Source organism: Carassius auratus, chromosome 5 (assembly GCF_003368295.1).
Source record: "Carassius auratus strain Wakin chromosome 5, ASM336829v1, whole genome shotgun sequence".
NCBI lineage: Eukaryota > Metazoa > Chordata > Actinopteri > Cypriniformes > Cyprinidae > Carassius > Carassius auratus.
This window is the reverse complement of record NC_039247.1, coordinates 16,733,660-16,754,005: the sequence shown is the minus strand read 5'-3', so window position 1 is coordinate 16,754,005 and position 20,346 is coordinate 16,733,660. Positions and strand designations below refer to the sequence as shown.

Genomic DNA, 20,346 nt, shown 5'->3' with positions numbered 1-20,346 from the left:
CTGATTTAGATGCCAGGATGCAGTCCCAGCAATATATGCAAGATCATGATTGTCCAAATCCTAGCACTCAGAACCAGCCTGCATTATGGAGATTTTAGGGCATTCTTTGTGCCGTTATTTGATTTGCATAATTCCTTTAGTTTAGGTGCTAATCAGGTTAATCAGGTGCTGAAGTCAGAAAGTGCATGCAAATAAACACTATCAGCATGTGTTCTTCCCTGTGAGTCTCCCCCAGTCTTCTGTTTCTCTGCATCTTTGGGCTTCTTTGAGCTGTTCTAGATATTGGAAAATACACAGACTACATGACCTGCATTTCTGCTATATTTGTCATGCTGCTTTCTGTGTATGCCTGGATGTGTTTGACCTACCAAAACTATATGTGTGTTACTAGACTACATCTTAACAGAAAGAACTGGTGCAGAAGCCCTCCTACGTCTTAAAATATCTCTCTTTCTACATCTCTCATTTCCCCCCTCACATCACACTAACACTTGTTTTTTGTTTTTTTTTATATATTCTCTTTTTTTTCCCAGTCCTTTCTCAGTCCTGCTGTGAGCTGCTCTTGAAGTGCGTGAGAAAGATCTCAGCGAAATGCATGCCTGTCTGTTTATGTATTTGCATGTTTAAAAAATCTGCTGGGTCCATCCATCTATTTCTGTCGTTTCCAGATTGTGTGTAAACAGGACTCGAAATAAATCTATATTTGTTATTGCCAAGATTAAGTTAAATGCGCGCTCTTTATTTATTTATTTATATTTTAGTTCCCTCGTTAGAAAAAGTTTAAACACAAATGCATCAATTTTTTTTTTTTTTTTTTGTAAAAAAGACTAGGATAGACTTCAGAATCCCATCAACTCTACAAGAGACAAACAGTTAGGAAAAAGAATGAATGTTTATAATTCTCTCACCTAAGTCAGTAGCCTAATAAAAACTGGTTTATTTTACATAGTGCAGGTCAAGGAGGATGGCATGTTCAAATCACATGATGAGCAAAATAATTCTCCGTAACTGGAAAGTATTGTTGAACACTTTCATTAAAGGAAAAATTGTACAATGAATGAGATTGTCTTTACTTATGTAGCTTGCATTAGAAATAGAAACTAAAACTAGAAGGACATAATGTAAACTATACAGAAGCTGCTCACAGTTTTATTGATTGCACATATTTGTGTGGTTTACTAGCAGTGCTCATTTACGGATCAAAAGCTTTATATTACTAGTCCTCAGAATGATAGAATGATACTGTGTTTGAATTGTAATTCAGCTTTGAGCTTGTTGACTAATGGCCTCTCTCTTTCTCTCACTCCCTGATAATTGCTTAAGCACACTCTTCTTTGCAATCATCTATCAAGTAAAAGTGCAGATTAGAAGAGTAAACAAAAACCCAAATCTGCAGATTTTCTCTCCTGGTCTACCCTTCCTGACCAAAGCCCATTTCAGTTTGAGCAGGACCTGCTGTAATCATAAGTGAAGTACAGGACAATGCTTTATGTACTAAAGAGGATTTAGTGGATGTCATTGAGGATTTAAATGAATGAGTGTTAGTGGAATGATGGGAAATGGATTTTGAATGACTCATGCTCACTCTCGTGTTCAAAACAGTTCATAACATTTATAACAGTTGCAGCTGATCATTATTTGGTTGTTAAATGTTTCCTTGTATACACATTTTAAAGTAGGGGTCTCCGTACTCAGTCCTGGGCTCTTACTACTAGCCTAGAAACTTCCAGACAGGTGTGTTGAGGCAAGATGGAGCTAAACTCCGCAGGACACTGACCCTCCAGGACAGAGTTTGGAGACCCCTGTTTTAAAGGTTTGAGGTCAGTAAGATTTATTTAAAAGAAATTAATACTAGAATACTAAATCTATTCTAGTATACCATTATTCATTATAGAATTCTGAAAAAAAAATGATTATGATTTCCACAAAAATATTCAACAGCTGAACAGTTTTCAACATTAATAATAATAAGAAATGTTTCTGAGAACCAAATCTGTATGATTTCAAAGGGTCATGTGACATGGAAAGTGAAAGTCGTGACATTTGCCAAGTATGGTTACCCATACTCAGAATTGGTGCTCTGCATTTAACCCATCCAAGTGCACACACACAGCAGTGAGAAGTGAACACACACCCGGAGCAGTGAGCAGCTATAGATCCAGCACCCGGGGGTTCAGTGCCTTGCTCAAGGGCACTTCAGCCATGAGTATTGAGGGTGGAAGAGAGTGCTGTTCATTTAATCCCCCCCCCCTACAACTCCTGCCAGCACCGAGACTCGAACCGGCGGCCTTCTGGTAGCTAGTCCAGCTTTCTAACCATTAGGCCACAGCTGCGCCCTGACTGGAAGACTGAAGTAATGATGCTGAAAATATGGCTTTGATCACAGGAATAAATTACTTTTTCAAATAAATTCAACTGATTGTATTAAATGGATTACAGTAATGCTAAATTGTAATAGTTCAATGTTTTTTTTTTTTTTTTAGCAAATAAATGCACAAGAGACTTCCTTCAAAAACATAAAAAAAATCTTTCTGACCGACCCAAATGTAATATATAATGTGTGTGTGTGTGTGTGTGTGTGTGTTCATGCCAAGTAAACATTGAAGCCTATATCCACCTCTCGGGAAGTCTTTTTCTCCATTTCTATTTTTCTCTGGTCAGGTCAGCTCATGGCAGCTGAGTTTGTGTGCTCAGCGGGGCAGTTAATCCCACCTGAAGACCTGCACTTTAATAGACATGCTAATGAAGATCTCCCAGCACTAGTACACCAGTCACACAGCTGCGTTTGTGCGTTAATTAATGTGTATTATTGGGAAAACCATAACAAAGGGGCTCACTAGTTTGTTGCTGCGCTTGCTTTTGGCATCGGATACAAAAATGCAAAGCACAAGGCCTGTTTCTTTGTTACTGTAAATGATCCCAGTGAATGTCTGGAAGCTTGAACTTCTCATTTAGACTTAGTAAGCGGCAGCTGTGAGTGTACAAAGCAGGCTGATGTCAATTCTCCAGGGAGTCTTTCTGCTGTTTAAGCTCTATGCGCACACACTCTCAGCCTTGATCTTAATGAGGCACAACAGTCTGAGGGAGCATTCAACAAAACAGCACACAGAGCATTATGGGGTGACAGAGAGGTGTTTACTATAATTACAGTAATAAACTTTATCTGCTGCCACTTCTGATTTGAGGAGCAATAATTTTAGAAGTTTATTGCTGATTTTGTAGGTACAAGGTCAATATTCTGTGGAGAAATGTATTAATTTAGATTTTCATACATTTCAACTGCATCTCTTTGGCTGGCGCTCTGGAAATACGTGATTTGAAATCTGCCGTCTTTGCTTATGGAAGTTCACTACTGAAACTTTTTGGTTTTTGAGGCAATCAGCTGTGCAGCAAATGGAGGAAAATGCCCACAGAGTGTGCAGTCTTCCAGCGGGAGTGAACAGGGTCTTGCTAACAAGCCAGAATGTGTCCTCTTGAGTCCATGGATTGGATCATCAGTGTATTGAGTGTAGTTAATGTTGATCTGAGTTGCCTTCTACCTCTGTGATGCAAACACTATGATCTCATAGCTGCATACACACCGTTATGCACCAAAAGCCACTAAATGCATAGTTAATGTAAAAGAATGATAACTCAGGTCATACAGAATCATACATCTTCAATCATGCATCTCAGGCATTCATCAAAGTCAAACTGGTGTGAAGCAGAACTGAAGCTGAGCTCTGTTCCATTTTAATGCTTGTCCATGAGGAGCTGATGTTTAAAAGGAAACGTCATGGAAAAGAAGTTTTCCCTTGCTCTTTTGAAATAAAACAGTTCAATGTATGTTGACTCAGTCATTCACAACAAAAATAGCTCTTTGTAGTCCACTCAGTCCACATTTGTGGAAATTTTATATTTTTGGAATATTCATGGTATTGATTTCATTACCATGAGCACATTTGACACAGAACTGATTACATTTATAAACAACTATTTACTATTCAGTTCCTACACAGTGTAAACTTTACAACAGGTGGTTTACATAGAGAAGTCTTAAATGTACAGGAGCTAAAATAGACTTTAATTCGAAGGGTCAGTCTGAGGTTGAAAAATAGCCATGTAAAATAAAGTTATGATTACTTCATTATAATATGCATTACGATATTTAAAAAGTGTCTATCTAGTAAAATAATATACTCATTTAAATCCAGTCTACTGGTTAAATAAATCAGACATTATGGGGGGTAAATTGCTCCAATATACATCATATTCAGTTGAGCAGTTTACATAGAATATTTAACATATTGTAACAAAATTGTGTTTCAATCCAGAGAGCGTAATGTAGCCCAGTAGATCACCACTGGTGTAAACTTGACGGTATCCTGGTCCTTCAAGGTCACTGCTTCCACTTTTCATCACGGCTCTATACTTAGAGCTGCCAGAGGTGCTTAGCCACCAATTAGCCCGCTTGAGCTGATTAGAGACCAGTCCCACACTCTGTGTCCAACAGCATCAAAGTCTGAGATTAACAGCCATAAGGGAATACAGATCAGCCCAAGTGTGTCACAGAGGCACTCCTCTTACCTCCACTAACCCAAAAACTGAGCCTGTGAAGGGGTTAAATAGGGATCTCCAGAGCCGGGACGTTACCTAGCTGAAGAAAGGCATCGAGTGTCAGGCTTGAGGTGAACATGCTGTGTTTGGGTGTGAAGAGAGGATCAATACCGTTTAGAAATGGAGGAGGTCTGGAGAGTGCCTGTGTGGATGGTTTGCCATCTGTGGGCCTTATAAAATCTTTTTTGAATATAAATTTCTCTAGTCATGCTCAGCTCTAACATATTTTGTTGAAATATTACTCTTGTGTAGAGCTTTGTAAAGTAAAACTTCATGTATAGTGTTGTTCAATTAGTTACTTTGAATTGGTTAATTTCCATAAAAGTGATATAATCAGTCCATTGCATGTAATTCCGTCAAATTGCTGATTTATGCTGGGTATGGGTTTGGCTATGATAGGCTGTGGAAGACTCATGCAGCCGTTTAAGATAGTAAAGACAGTTTCCAAGCGCCCCATTTTAACCAAATGAAGTAGTGTTGATTCTGTGGATTAAGATCTCAATAGTCTTTCTTCTCCTTGTGGAGTGAGATATGGCAGCAGCTCAAACACACTCAGACATTGTTGGTTGCACTGATTCCCAGATTGCACACAAACACCTACATAATATCAAAAATATATTTTCCATCACAGATGTGGGCTGTGTATAGTCAAAGTTCACAGCTCAAGCATGCACATGTATGCACACACCCCTTCTTTTTTTCTGTCTCAGCTTGCACAGCTCTCTCCAACACACACAGACACCTCTTTTTCCCAAAGGCATATTTACACACACCCTTGTTTAATTGTCCAAAACCAGCCGTGCTGGAAGGCTTCTTGCCTTTGTGTGGGATCGGCTGGCTGGGGAGCCATAGTTTAAGATTGCCCTCACACACACATACACAATAACATCTCAAACGGCTCATTGTGTGCTAATAATGAGACTTGTGTATTGCTGTGCAGCTTAAATAGGATTCCATTTTGGCCTACGCAGTACAAACAGGGTAAAATCTGAGTGTTTGGAGTACAATTTGCCTGCTGAGGCCGTTATTTTTCATAGAATTGCACATTGCACATGATGCAGCTTCCACTGGCAGTGTTTCTTCTGTATTTTGGTAGTATTCTGAATGGGTTGACAGGGTTAACGCAGGTCAACAGAACCTTTCCAACAGCAGCTTTTCTGCCAAAAGGCCTGTACTGTTTCCTTTCAAACAATGCTTGTGCCTGTCCTGGTTGTCATATAAATTTGCCTCTTCAGCCTCTAGGGTGGATTATTCGAGTCAGTAGTCACTGGGTGTTTTTTTTTTTTTTTAGAGGATGATTTGCTGTTGTGAATAAAGGATTTGTGGGTTATTCTGTAGGAATATACTATAGTTAGTACATGGATTATGATGCTATCTTTGCAATTTTATATATACAGTACACTACCATTCAAAAATAAGTCTCATTGCTCACCAAGGCTGCATTTGTCTATCAAAACTACAGTAAGAACAGTACAATTGTGAAATATTGAAATATTGTTGTTTTCTATTTAAATATATTTTAAAATGTAATATTTCTGTAATATTCTGTAATTTATTTCCAGTCCTCAGTGTCACATGATCCTTCAGAAATCATTGTGATATGGTGATTTGGTGCTCAAGAGACTTTTCTTGTTATTATCAGTATCGGAAACTGTTACTGTTACTAATTACTTTTAAGCTGTTAATTGTAACCTTGCTAAAGAAAAGGGTTTGTTTAAAAACAATAATCTAACTGATCCCAAACATTTGAACAGTGGTGCTGTTGTATATTAAAGCCCCCGTGAACCAGAAGTTACTGCCATTCTTATTTCAGTGTAGTAGTGACGTTTTTCCAAATGAAACGGAATATTGACTAGAGGGCATGGTTTTAGGTTTGTGCTCCTCTTCTCTGTCTCTTGATCATAGCAATCTAATGGTTGGAGGGGTGTGTTTAAGGATATTCTGCCCAAGCCGTCAAACTGACATCATACGAATAGGAGTGGTATTCCAGAGTGGAAGTAAATGTTCAGATTTTGATTAAAGATTATAAAGACAGACTATTGTTTTCAGCATATTAACTAGCATTGTGAACTAGTAAAGTAAATAGTAAATTGGGGTTTCATGTGGACTTTAAGAATTACATTATAACATAAAATTATTCAAATATGTTTATGTATATAGTGTCTATTTTTCCACTACAGAGGACAAAAATTAATTGGCCTATACAAAAACAATTTATTATTACTATTTACATTTTTTTGTGATTATAATTCTAATTATATATATATATTTTAATGAACTACAATACTTCATGAAGTACACTACTTGATGAACTACACTACTAGTACTAGTAGTAGATTATGCAACTGGCCCCTTGGAGTGTAAGCTATACAGTATGCCATCCATTCTTGTAAGCCTTAACCTTGATTTGTTAGTATGGCTTATATATTTTATGTAACTGGATATCTTAGATTATGCAGAAGGGTCTGGCTTTTGCTCTGCAGAAAACTGAATCATTAAAACTTTACTCAGTGCCCATTTTCGCCCTTTTCAACCCCATGGGGCTCATTCTCAAGCTTGTTTCTCTACATTTACACCCGTATTGATGGGAAAGTACAATACTGTCCTCAGTGCCGGCTTGCACAAGAATGAAAAGAGGAGCGCTGGGATTGGGTGGAACCGATGGGGAAGGCGGGTGCATGTTTGTGGTTGACTAATTGGAGGCGGACAGGCCTCGGTCAGTGAAATCCTGTGTGTCTGTGGGTGTGGTCAGTGATTTGGCCTTTTCAATTGGTGTTTTGCCTTTGGGTGTCACCGTATTTTCTTTTTACTGTGAGAGAAAGTCAAAGTTCAGTAATGAAGAAGACAACATTCATTACAATTGTGTGAATTTTTAGTGAAAAGAAAATTGTTCAGGTAGCTGAAGAATATAATACCATCCTTTTCACTTACTGTTATAGGTAAATATACATTTCCTATGTGTTTGCAGGCCTGTGATTAACATAGTGAGCCATTTTCCAGTGCTTCTTAAGTTCGCACCCATTTTAGCAGCTGTGAGCAACAGCGATCCAGGTCATAGTATGTTTTAAGTTGCTCAGTGTCGCCCAGAAGATTATATTGTCCTGTCTCTTTAGCATTGCAGTTCAGGAATCACAGCTGCTGCTGTCAATCAGGAGAGCTTCTCGTCACAGATCAATGCAGTCACGTTTTTCATGACAGGAAATGACCTCAGAGCATTTGAATCTTCTGAGAAAAGCAAAATATCTTCTGAGAAGTAAACTAACTTGTGAAAGATGTCAAAAAAGCAACAAATCTCTGCATTGCTGATCACCAGCATATGTTGTGTTTTGGATGTTATAATGCTGTTCTACACACACATACCTAACAAGATTTATTTGGCCAACTGGGTTAAGTTCATGTTTCCCTAAACTGATCTAAAAACCACAGGAAACTCGCAATGAGATGGGAATTTACTGTTGGTGGAGAGTTCCTAATGACAAATGACACATCAGTGCAGCTAATGGTTAAATACATCAACAAGGTGAATTTTCTGTCATGTTGGCACATTCTGAGCTCTGATTATCTGAGACTTTAGGCCCTGTTTTCTGACGTCATTGTGTACGATATGGGAAAGTGGTCAAAGTTTAAGACTCGGCTACAGAATCTTTTAAGAATCTTTTTTGAATCTAGCGTTAAAATGAACTTGAAATTAGTTCAATTTCAAGTGTGAATGATCTTTGTAAATATTTGGGCTAAAATGACTCAAGCTTCAAACATCAGCCGGTGAATTAATGTGATTTAGATCAAATCAGCCTCTCATTATCTGGCTCCATGTGGCTGGTTCCTCTGTTTACATTCTTTCATTTGTCATTACAAAGCCATTAGTTCACATTCATTATTAAAGGTGTTTTCAGGGGCTCACGTCCCCTTGCCGATGATAAAATGTGCTTCAGATATTCCTCCTGTGGTCATGTTGCCAAGCTGTACACGTCTCACATCTGCTGGACGTTCATTGGCTTCATTGTGTAATTATTAGCAATTCTTATGTTTAATTAGTTTGCATGTCTTACAGCAAGAAACCGATCCTGTAGCGATAGGTTTCCAGGGTCTCTGAAGTGTGGCAGAAATTAACACAGGAGGCATTTGTCATAGTAATTACAGACTCATTATTTTTCATTCTCTTTCTTGCATCCTCTATCTTTCTGACGACTTGCGGAAGATTCTATCTCTTTTAATTATTCCCATCTGGGTTCGTTTTCAGCACTCACGCTTCATTACTGGGGAACAGAGCGCTTGTTGTACTCTCCTTCCTCCTCCTCTGATCACTCCTCCCTCGCTCCCTTGCTCTTTCACACCTCTCTCCTGCCAGCCCGCCACCCTCGCTCACACTCACTGATGACTGGCACAGAAACACACACCGGCTGGCATGTTGCTCTGCCCTGGCACCTGTCACAAGGAAGGATGGTGCTTGGCAGTGTTGCAAGTGTGTTTGAAGTGTCTTTTTTTATGTGGTTGTATGTTTACTACACGCTAATTCCTGCAGTGTTAACTTAAGTGTTTATTTAAATACTTACTCTACTGTTCAGAATACTGTTCTACTGTTTCCTTACACTGCTATGTTTCTAGTCTCTTATGCTCACCAAGTTATTTATTTGATCAAAAAAACAGTAATATTGTGAAATATTATCATTTAAAATGACGGTTTGAATATATTTCAAATTGTAACTTGTTCCTGTGATGGCAAAGCTGAATTTTCAGCAGCCATTACTTCAGTCTTCAGTTTCACATATGCCCTCGCTTCCCTTTGTAAGCATCCCATTTCTGACATGAAACCGACATCTAACATTTTTCATAAATGCGCTCTCATGCCTAAAGGTTTTGGCAACCTTTGGTTTGCGAACCATATACAGTATGTCTCTTTCATTAATTAAGTTTTTCAAAAATGTTTTCATACATTCATCAACTATTATCATTATATCACTGTAACTATAATGTAAGTACAATTAAAAACTGCTAATGTATATATATAACGTGTATATAACGTTCAGTAACGTTAACGGCTTTGTAACGACGGGAAAATAATTAGTTAGATTACCGCGTTACTGAAAAAATAACGTCGTTACCTAACGCCGTTCTTTTAAACGCCGTTATTCCAAACACTGCTCGCAGGTTTAAAAAAACACTCTTAACATTTCTCAAACTTGTTCATCATATCAATAGATCCTCTCTCTCTTTCTCAAACACACTCTTTTCTCACACTGACTGTTCGCAGTGATCTGATCTGAACTGCTCTAGATGTGCCTGTCTCATCTGTCTCATGTCTGTCTGTGTACAAACAGGATGGTGGCTGTAATTCCCTGAGCTATATCTAAAGAAACTCTATCTTAAGAATTATAAATGGTCATGATTTGTTTGTTTTGTTCTGGCTTCCACATGATTTCTTGCTTTTGGAGCTCATTAAGTCCATCTTTGACAGTAGTCATACAATATCTTTTGCAGTGAGGTGTACAGCAAACCCTTTCTTCCTTTGGAAGGAGAACCTAAAAGAGGTGCTGTCTTAATTGGTGCCTGGTTAGACCTTAATGTGCTGAAATTTGCACACAAAAGGTTTTTTTTTTTAGATGTTGCCATGGCAACAGCAGCCCCAACGGATGATATCAGGACAGATCATAAGAAGGGTCTGAATGATGTCACTTGAGAAAATGTCAAAGATGAAAAAGTGACCAACAAACCATTTTTTTAGTGTTCAAGCCAGGTTATTACCTTGTTTCACCTGATTAGCAGGCATTTTAAAATAAACCTTGATGGATAGAAGTACAGTCAATGAAGGAACTGGTTTACGCATTTAATCCACCAAACACTTAAGAAACATCTGTCACTGACAGCTTCATTTTCGTTTGTTAAATTATACCTGACATCTTATCAAGAGCTATTACTTAAAACTGACTTTTGGCTTTTAAGCTTTTTTCTCACTTGCTCTTTTCCACCCTTTTCTTCTTCTGATTCATTTCCATGTGGACTAAAAGCTAAATCCTTTTCTAGAGTCAGTTTAAATGAAACTAGGTTATTCATCCATTGGAAATCCTCAGTTACACCTACCTCTCTTTTTTCTTTTCTCCCCAAGCTCCTCCTTTTGTTTCCTCCTTTATCCCTCTATTTTATTCCTGCACTTCATAATCCAGCCACAGTCTCACGTCTCCCCCAGAGAAAATGAGACCCTTAAAAGATGCTCTTCCTCCCCTCAAATGCTAGATATAGCTCCACAACCTGACAGATTACTCCTCTTTGTTCATGTGTAAATGATTCAGTGTCCTGGTGTCTGGTTGTTTGGAGGTAAACTGAAGTCAAGAGGCCAAAGCAACTCTTCCAGGTTATTAACCCCCATATTAAATTTCATACATCACTGCATTGAGACACACAGTAAGCTGGAGCAGTCCATTACAGAGCAGATGGAGGAGTGCTCTCTGTGCAGTGCTAGGTGACACATGGGACACTTGTTCTACAGTGTCACTACTGAAAAATCCTGAGTACATCCGGATACACTCATGAGAGTCATTTCTAATGGTCAGATAACATAGAAATTGCTTGACACGTGTTCATATTTCAGTGTGGCCAACATGTCTTAGTTTATTATATGAGATTATTCCTCTATGGTCTAGTTGAGTGAATTGTGTAATACTGGGAATAATCCTGACATTAGCCTCTTTTTTATTTCAGGACAGTGACATCCAGAAGAAGATCGACTATGAGATCCGAATGCGTGAGGGTGCGTGTAAGCTGCTGGCCGCGTGTTCTCAGAGGGACCAGGCGCTGGAGGCCTCCAAGAGTCTCCTCACCTGCAACGCCCGCATCATGGCCTACATGTCAGAGCTGCAGCGCATGAAGGAGGCACAGGTCATGCAGCGGGTCGCACGCAGGTCAGCACTCACTTTTGATTCATTTAGTTCAGTGTGGTTGAACTAAATTAGATTTTTGGGTCTCTTTGATGTTTGTGGTGCTTCATAAAAGGTTAATCAGATAATAGGCCCATTTCTTGGGGTCAGGAATTTCTGTATTGCTGTCAGCACTGGTAACAAATATAAAGATTCATCAAAATATTCATTGCTAATAACTGCTGTTTGACTATCTGTTGACTAGTACTTCAACACAGACAAAATCCAACACATATATGCTTTTTTTTTTTTTTTTCAAAAATAGCATAATCTATTGGCTAAAGTAGAGCAAATTGGGCAGCCAAAAAGCACATGACATCAGAGAACAGTGTTGAGGTTAGAAAGAGTTCAATGTGGTGGCAGCTAACACTGTATCACTTATTGGAATCAAGAAGAATCAAAATCATAAAAATTCAAACGATGCCCAGCCTTACCCATACACCACTTTTATTTTTTACTAGTACATTTCAATTCACACTGTTTTAAACTCTTTATTTTCTATTAAACCCTCACTTACCCTTCTTCGCTTTTGCTCTTCTTAAAACAACCGCATAATCTTAATGATTATGAATGTACTCTTGTACGTGAATGTACTCTTCACAATTAGTTATAAAACAGTTGCTCCTGGCAACAGGGATGGGTAATATGTTTTCTTAACATAGCTTCAAACATTGCAATTTATCAGACTAATATTTTCATCTCATGGTTTGCTCCAAAATCACTATATAACATCAGTCGTGTTTCAAACAGTTAGCTTCTGTGGTTCCATGTTGCTTCTTATCACAGTGAGACAGAAAATATTTTTAATAATAATCTTTTCTGTGATACAGGCTATGCCAATTAGTGTTGTATTGCAAATGTGTGTTTATTGTCTTCCACAATTCTTCAGTCAAAGCATCTCTATCTGCATGTTATTCAGCTGTAGTGACATCTGATGCATATGTCCATATAAGGACAAGATTTCCTGGGTCTCACTTGTGAAACAGCATTACAGTACATGAGTGTTAGGGTTAGGGTTAACCCTGCTCCATAATGCTCACATCATCTCATTTTTGGGTAAAAATAGAAAATAAATACTAAAGTTCTTTGTATTACAGTAACTTGAGTAGTTTTTCAGCAAACTACTTTTTTACTCTTACTTGACTATAACTTTTCAGTACTTTTACTTGTACTCGTAAATTATTCCTTAAGTAGCAATACTTTTACTTAAGTACAGTTTCATAGTACTATTTCAACCACGTTTCTTAAGACACAAAACAAATAAACGTAAAACTAAAGCTATGTTCAGAAAAAACATTTTTGTATCCCAATTTAATACAGATAAGCATATGTAATTAGGGCATTTATAGGTAAAGAACTTATGTAAGGATGTCAGCACATTGCTTTATTTATTTGGCATATCAACCAACCTGACACCATGACATTGGCTCAACCAGTATTATAAGTTTGGGATGGGACTGTCAAACGGCAGACAGAGGAAGTGCTCAGGAAATTTTTACAATTCCATTTGGTTACACACAGTTCAGTTTGAAATATGATTGAAGCATTTTACGCAGTGTGGTATGTGTCTTATTGTTTGTGCCCAGGTCTTCTGATGCAGGTCCAATGGATGACCGATCCCCATGTAAGGCCAAAGTAGCCATTTCAGGTATGTTCACAGAAAATAATTCAGGTAGTTATGATTCATTCATGTAATGAAAAAGAAATATACACTACTGTTCAAAATTCTGGGGTCTGTAAGTTTTAAGTCCTTTTTAAAAAGACTATCACATCAGAAGGGCCACAGTAAATCCAAAGTGACAGTTGTAACATTTAGAATGTTACATTTAGAAAAAAAGTTATTTTTCAATTGTACAAATATTTCAAAATATTACTGTATTTTTTATTATTATTATTAAATAATTGCAGCCTTGTTAAGTATGAGACATCCTTCAAAAACATTGAAAAATCTTGCTGACCCCAAACTATCGAATGACATGTATGAACGAAGAATGTCAAATATGGATTCTGGTGTATATAACTTTATAACTTTTTGATTGTGTTTATTGTGCGTAAAGGCTGATTTATACTTCTGCATCACACCTACAGCTTAGCCTACGCATAGATGCACATCTTAAACTGTAGCCTACGCTGTAGCCTGACGTGCACCTCTCCAAAATTCTGTTTGCTTGTATTGGTCTGCTAGAATCCCTCCCTCTGTATATACTTGAGTTTTGTGTGTGTGTGTTATGTGCACTTAAATATATTTTAATGTTTAAACCTTCTTATATAAATTAAAACAAAGCAAAGAACAATTGTCTGATCATATATTATACTAAATAGCATACTAAAACAGTAGTTGCCCGCGAAAAACAATGTTGATCTGCAGTGATACAAGTCTTTGTAGAAATGGCTAGAATGCCATCTTCCCCTTTTCCGTTGTTGACCCCTTTTGTAGTTTTAAATAATGATTTAATTATTTGATATTTTTTTGCCACCGTCATGGTTACAATGCATCTCTGGGCATGTTCAAGTTCAAAACGGTGCGCAACGTTTGCTACGGTTTCCGGGTTGAACGTCATGTTTCCTGGAAACGGCGTGCACCGGTGTGCAATGGGGTTTGAGATGCATTTTCTCTTGTTTGGTGGGTGTGTCAGAACTGCAGTCTAATCAGCAGCAACATGTATATAAAGCATGCGGTATTAAAGTGAACTCGCACAATGGCTTTAAGGAAAATAATGTACAAATGTGTTCGTTGCAGCTCGGTATACGCAACAACTGAGGATATTAGAAGACATGTTTGTCGTAAGTTTTATTGTAAAAATATAGTATATCAACATAATGATGTAGTGGTTTATATTTTTAGCTTCATTGCAAAGTGTATGACATTTGGTATAGAAATAAACAATGGTAATTAAGTGCTTTTCCTAAAAATGAGAAAGAAAATACAGGGTATTAAAACCGTATGAACTACAAATAAAGTCAGTATGTGAGGCTAAATAAATGGCTCTGAAAATTCTTCACAAAGAACACAAAGAATGGCCTTCTCAGCTGCCATAGTTGCAACTCTTGCGTCACTAGAACAGTGTGTTCAACGCATCACCGTTTCTGTTTAAAAAACGTTGTGCAACGTTTTGTCGGGGCTGAACGCAGCCTCTAACAGGCCACTTCTTCTTCGGCTTTTGCCGTGGTACTGTGGGTTACACAAGGAACATGCCTGTGGACACTGCAGACTAATGGTTTGCATGTGTTCTGCACGTCAACGCAGACAACTACGCGGAAGAATAAATGAAAACTGAAGCATAGCCTTTGTTTGGCTCAGAAGTATAAATCAACCTTAAAACATGCAAAGCAGTTTGTTTATATGGTTGTCTGAGCACTAAATCACAACCGCTGCTGTTTTATATATCAGCACCTGTTTCTCAGTTTGCTTGGGGCTTCTTTTACGAGTCGTCTTTTACTGTCTGGATCTTTTAGAGGGACCAGCCCCCCACTTAACACCTAGTGCTATTAACTCCAAGTACAAACTCCTTGACTGCACCCATGGCAATCTGTGTTTGAGGCCTAGAGGGTTGATACTCAGTAAATACTGTAATTACAGTATGATGTCATTATGAAGAGGTTATAGAAGACCTTGTACCCTAACTTTACACTCACTCATATGCAAAGTAACCACTTAACCTTTTTTTTGTTGTGAATTTAGTGTTTCCCCACGATATTACATTGTTCAGTGCATATTATTTTTTTTATTATTATTATATTTTAGTCATATGCTATGCTATGCCCTATATATATATATATATATATATAAATATATATATTCCCTGGGAACACACGATAGGTAAAAATTGATAGCCTGAATGCACTGTAAGTCGCTTTGGATAAAAGTGTCTGCTAAATGCATAAATTTAATTCTAATATATATATATATATATATATATATATATATATATATATATATATATATATATATATATATATATATATATGTATATTAGGGGTGTAACGGTTCACAAAATTCACGGTTCGGTTCGATACGATACACTGATGTCACGGTTCGGTTCGGTTCGGTTCGATACGTTTTAGATACAGCAAAATGTAAAAACATCTCAACTTTTCAGAATGCCGCAAGCGCACCGCGGGTCATGTGACAAGAACCAACCAATCAGCTTCATCCTTTCCCGTAACAACGTTGAGAGCTCAGCCAAGATGAAGGAACAGCTGATCATAGTTGTATATGGATTGCAATTTTGAAATAAATTCAGTAGCAGAGCTACTGCAAGCGATTTTTAGAGCTGCAAATCCATTTATCCTTCGCTGAAATTTCCGCGTCTCATGGAGAGAGCACGTCATTGTTGCTTAGCAAAGACAGACGCCTCATGAGCGCTTCTGCCCGAGCGCTTTGGAAAGGAGGAGAAAGATGCGCTTAGCGTTTTCCATGTGTTTTTAGGCACGATATGTGAACGGCCCCTAAGGCGCTCGCTCACTCAGCACGCGCTGAAGGCTCGTTGCAAAATGTCGAATGTCTTTAACAGACCAGAAATATAAGATCCTAAAATAACCAACAGGTCTGGTGTTTGGGTTGGATTCCCTGTAAGCTATAGTGTCTAAATGCTGCAGGGATAGTTTGCTGCGTGCATGTTTCTCCTTTTTTTCGTCTTTTCCCAGATAGTACTGACGCATATATCCCAGATATTCCCGCTGTTTTTTTTTTTTTGTTTTTTTTTGTAATCCCGCTGGTGTACCCTGTCATGTTGCAGATGCGACATACCGTTGTTTTTTTATCCACCACTCTCTTGCCATCACCATTATAGCTTAAAGGGAATCCAAAGTGCACCCAAACACCAGACCTGTTGGTTATTGGGGGATCTTCTCATTTCTAGTCTGTTAAACGCATTGGCTATTTTGCAACGAGCCTTCAGCGCGTACTGAGTGAGCGAGCGCCTGCTGAGTAGCCTAACATAAACATATAAGATGGTGTTTTTTTCTTCTTCGGGAGTGTCAGGGGCGTTGCCTGTTACGTTGTTTGGGTTATTGGGCTACCTTGTTGAACGCATATCATTATATTTCTTTCTCTCTCTTTTTTTTTTTTCAAATATAATTAATTACTCCAACGAACCGTTCGGTATACATAATGCGTACCGCGTACCGAACCGAAAGCGTCGTACCGAACGGTTCAATACGAATACGCGTATCGTTACACCCCTAATGTATATACATGTGTGTGTGTGTGTGTATATATATATATATATATATATATATATATATATATATATATATATATATATACATGTGTGTGTATATATATATATATATATATATATATATATATATATATATATATATATATATATATATATATATATATATATATATATATATATATATATATACAGTTGCAATCAAAATTACTCAACCCTCAGAGACTGCAGTACTTTACAAATACAAGCTTTTCTGAAGATCCAGGATAAAATAAAATTTGCATCTATAACAATTCACTGGCATATTAAAAGTGATATTGTCAATATATAATGTAATACTTTTGAGTTATAAGATTTTTTAATAATACTGCTATGTCATTATTATTCAACCCCATTCAACATTGCTGTTTTTAAATCACTTATTTGCATGGTGGGGAATAAAACAGGTTTTCACAAAAAGTCTTATGAAATGATAAACATCATATTTCAGACTTTAAAACATTTTAAGAAAATATATGAGTCAAATATATACATTGTTCTATTCATTTTAAACATAAATATTAATGTTTTAGTTTATTAGATTTTTAGAAGGCATATTTCACATGTACAACTTAAAGTGTATGTTCTGGAAAAAACATGGGTCAATACTCCCATTGATCTGAACATAAACAGCCGAAAGGCTTATTGAAAATGCAAATACATTTTCTGCCACTAGGTGGGGCTTTTGAAACAGCAGAAATATAGAAGTTTCCCTGGTAACAGCTGCACACCAAGGAGCACGGCACTCATAAACCGTGCTTTATAATGCATTATCCACCTTTTTTAAGTTTATTCCAGCTATATTGCGATTCTTGTGTTTCCATCCCCAAATGTAAGACCTCTTGAAATTATAATTACTTTTCTTATACCATTTAAGTTTAACTTATTTATTTTTTACTGCCTTAAATTTGATACATCTAAATTGAAGACTTTTTAAGGACCCTGTACTTAAGATAGCTCATTAGGCAGGGTGGTGATACATTTTGGCAGCCCAACATGAAGACACAATAGCCCTGGAACATTGGCCTAGCGATTTTCAGAGCCCTAAAATTTTATCAATGACCGGCATCCCTGTGCTACAGAAATATGCTATGCTTTCTTTCGGCTGCAGATTCTGTGTGGGATTCCTGCTCATGCAACATCACTCCACATAACAAATGCATCCAGACTGTTTATCATGTAGTTCATCCCACGCACATACAATCTAATGTTCCCACATGAAGTCTCCGTTTTGTGTTTTCTGCTGTCCATCATCTGCAGTCAGTACCCAATTATTGTTCCCTATAACAACCTCTTCCGATTAATTTAATTGAAGTTCTGTCGTTATTAACAATTCTGATCACACAGACCTCGACAGAGAAGCTCATCCAGGTGGGCTGAAGTGATGAATGTGGTCTTGATGTGGTGGGTGGGCCAGCATGATAATGGTGATTTGTACTGGCTGGTAGCATGACATTAAATACCAGATGTGTGTTGTGAACATCTTTTTCTTTTGATTGACATGGAGTGACAGCCGGCATTGGTTGCTCGCAGCTATGAGTGACACTGTGTGTGTGTGTGTGCTATAACCTTGTGTTTCGCTCTGACCTCCAATTCCTCTGTTTTGCAGATCTACGGATACCGCTAATGTGGAAAGACACAGAGTATTTTAAGAATAAAGGAGGTAACATCAATTTTTCCTCTTCACTCTGATATGCAGGTTAAATAACAGAACAGGTTGTTTAGACTATATCTGATCTTTATAACCCTTCTACAGCGCGCACACACACATGCATATGCATTACCGCGATAACGAAAAACACATTTATTTATGAAGCGTTCAGGCCCAGCAGAGCCCTCTGGGTAAACAGAATATTATTACTGGCATCGCAAACCTTTTTCCAGACCACAGTGACTAATGTCGTTTCGCCTTAGGTGTTTAGAGCAGCTGATAGAGGTGACATTATGTTGATGAACGGGACACAGGAACCCACATGCATGTGTTATTCTCTGATGGGAAAGCTTTTATATGTACTTTATCCTGTTAATGGGAACATATATTTTAACAGCCATTGAAACGATTAGGACACAAACCTTTAAGACTGGTTGTGTCACAGTTATTCATGTTCTACAATTTGTACAAGGAAGAAAATACACATATACTAGTGTTGCCCTAAACAGGAAAAAGCAGACAGCTCAAACACAGGTGCAGGAGTAAATGTTTCCTGAATGAACAGAGCTGCTCTGGGGGGGGTTTATAGACAGTGGGCCAAGCATGCAGCTATACTGGTGAAGACATTAGAGCAAGTATGACTTGTAAGTAGTACATTTAAATGTTTTTCTTTTATTTCTTCAGAGCTGCATCGGTGCGCTGTGTTCTGTCTGCTGCAGTTGGGTGGTGAGATCTTTGACACAGACATGGTGATGGTGGACAGGACGCTGACAGATATCTGCTTTGACAACAAAATTGTCTTGTGAGTGTGCATGTTTTTGTGTGTCATTTGAACTGTTTCTGGACATTTATTCTACACATGCATACCTTTTTTCCAAACCAGCTTAGAATTTGTTGATGTCAAAGTATATAAACTATATAAACATAATAAAAATGTGTATATATATATATATAATTCCACATGCCAATGACTGTATCAGTTCTTTTTTATCATGATTCTTTGCTGAAAACATTTATAAAGTGCTATTTATTTAATATAGAGTTTTTATAACAGCACACCCTTGATGAACAAAAGTATCGATTTCTTTCAAGAAAAAAAAGTCTTACTGACTCAGACCATGTGTGTGGTGTAATGCAAAGCACATGTGCTTCATTCATGCTTTGTTTCTTGTGTGCAGTAATGAAGCCAGTCCAGGGTTCGAGCTGCGGGTGGAGCTGTATAGCTGTTGTTCAGAGGAGGACTACTCAGCAGGCAACACACCACGGAAACTGGCCAGCAAGCTGAGCACATCCCTGGGAAGGTCATCAGGAAAGAAAATGAGGGGGACCTTGGAGCCCGGAGCCTGCAGCCCCACTAGCAATGGAGGAGGAGCGGCAATCCTGCTGCCTGTGCCCTCTGTACCGTACGTGTATACAAACACACTGCTGCTACATGAATCAAAAGTGCTCAAAGAATGCTGTAGACTGCAGACCAGTGATACAAAATATGTTCAACAATATAGAAAAACAACAAGCAGCATACAATACTGTAAAAGCCTGGGATCTGTAAGATTTTTTTAAAGCCTTTAAAAGTCTCTTATGCTCACCAGGACTGCGTTTATTGGATCAAAGCTACAGTAAATACATAAATGTTGTGAAATAATATTACAATTTAAAATAACTTTTTGCTATTTGAATATATTTTATTTTAGTGATGGCAAAGCTGGATTTTTGGTAGTCATTACTGCAGCCTTCAGTGATCCTTCAGAAATCATTCTAATCTGATGATTTGATGCTCAAGAAATGTTTAGTATAGTAATAATAATAATAAAAAAAATATCCCTGACCCCAAACTGAGCACTTTTGAATGGCTTTTCAATTATTTACTGGCTTTTCACAATAATCCCTTATAATTGTTTTCTCAGCAAATACATATTTTATATATATATATTTTAGTAAAAATACTGTATATGCAAATGTACAGCAAATA

General features: G+C 37.7%; 1 protein-coding gene across 5 annotated transcripts in view; it reads left to right on the top strand.

Moving 5' to 3' along the window:
- LOC113078708 (rhotekin-like) overlaps positions 1-20,346 on the top strand; it is a 68,673-nt gene that overhangs the window by 43,105 nt on the left and 5,222 nt on the right. For all 5 annotated transcript variants that reach the window (XM_026251044.1, XM_026251052.1, XM_026251049.1 and 2 more), the window contains 5 exons: positions 11,293-11,492; positions 13,094-13,155; positions 18,336-18,389; positions 19,062-19,179; positions 19,556-19,780. In XM_026251044.1, the coding sequence (XP_026106829.1) occupies positions 11,293-11,492; positions 13,094-13,155; positions 18,336-18,389; positions 19,062-19,179; positions 19,556-19,780 (659 nt within the window). The remainder of the gene's footprint in view (positions 1-11,292; positions 11,493-13,093; positions 13,156-18,335; positions 18,390-19,061; positions 19,180-19,555; positions 19,781-20,346) is intronic.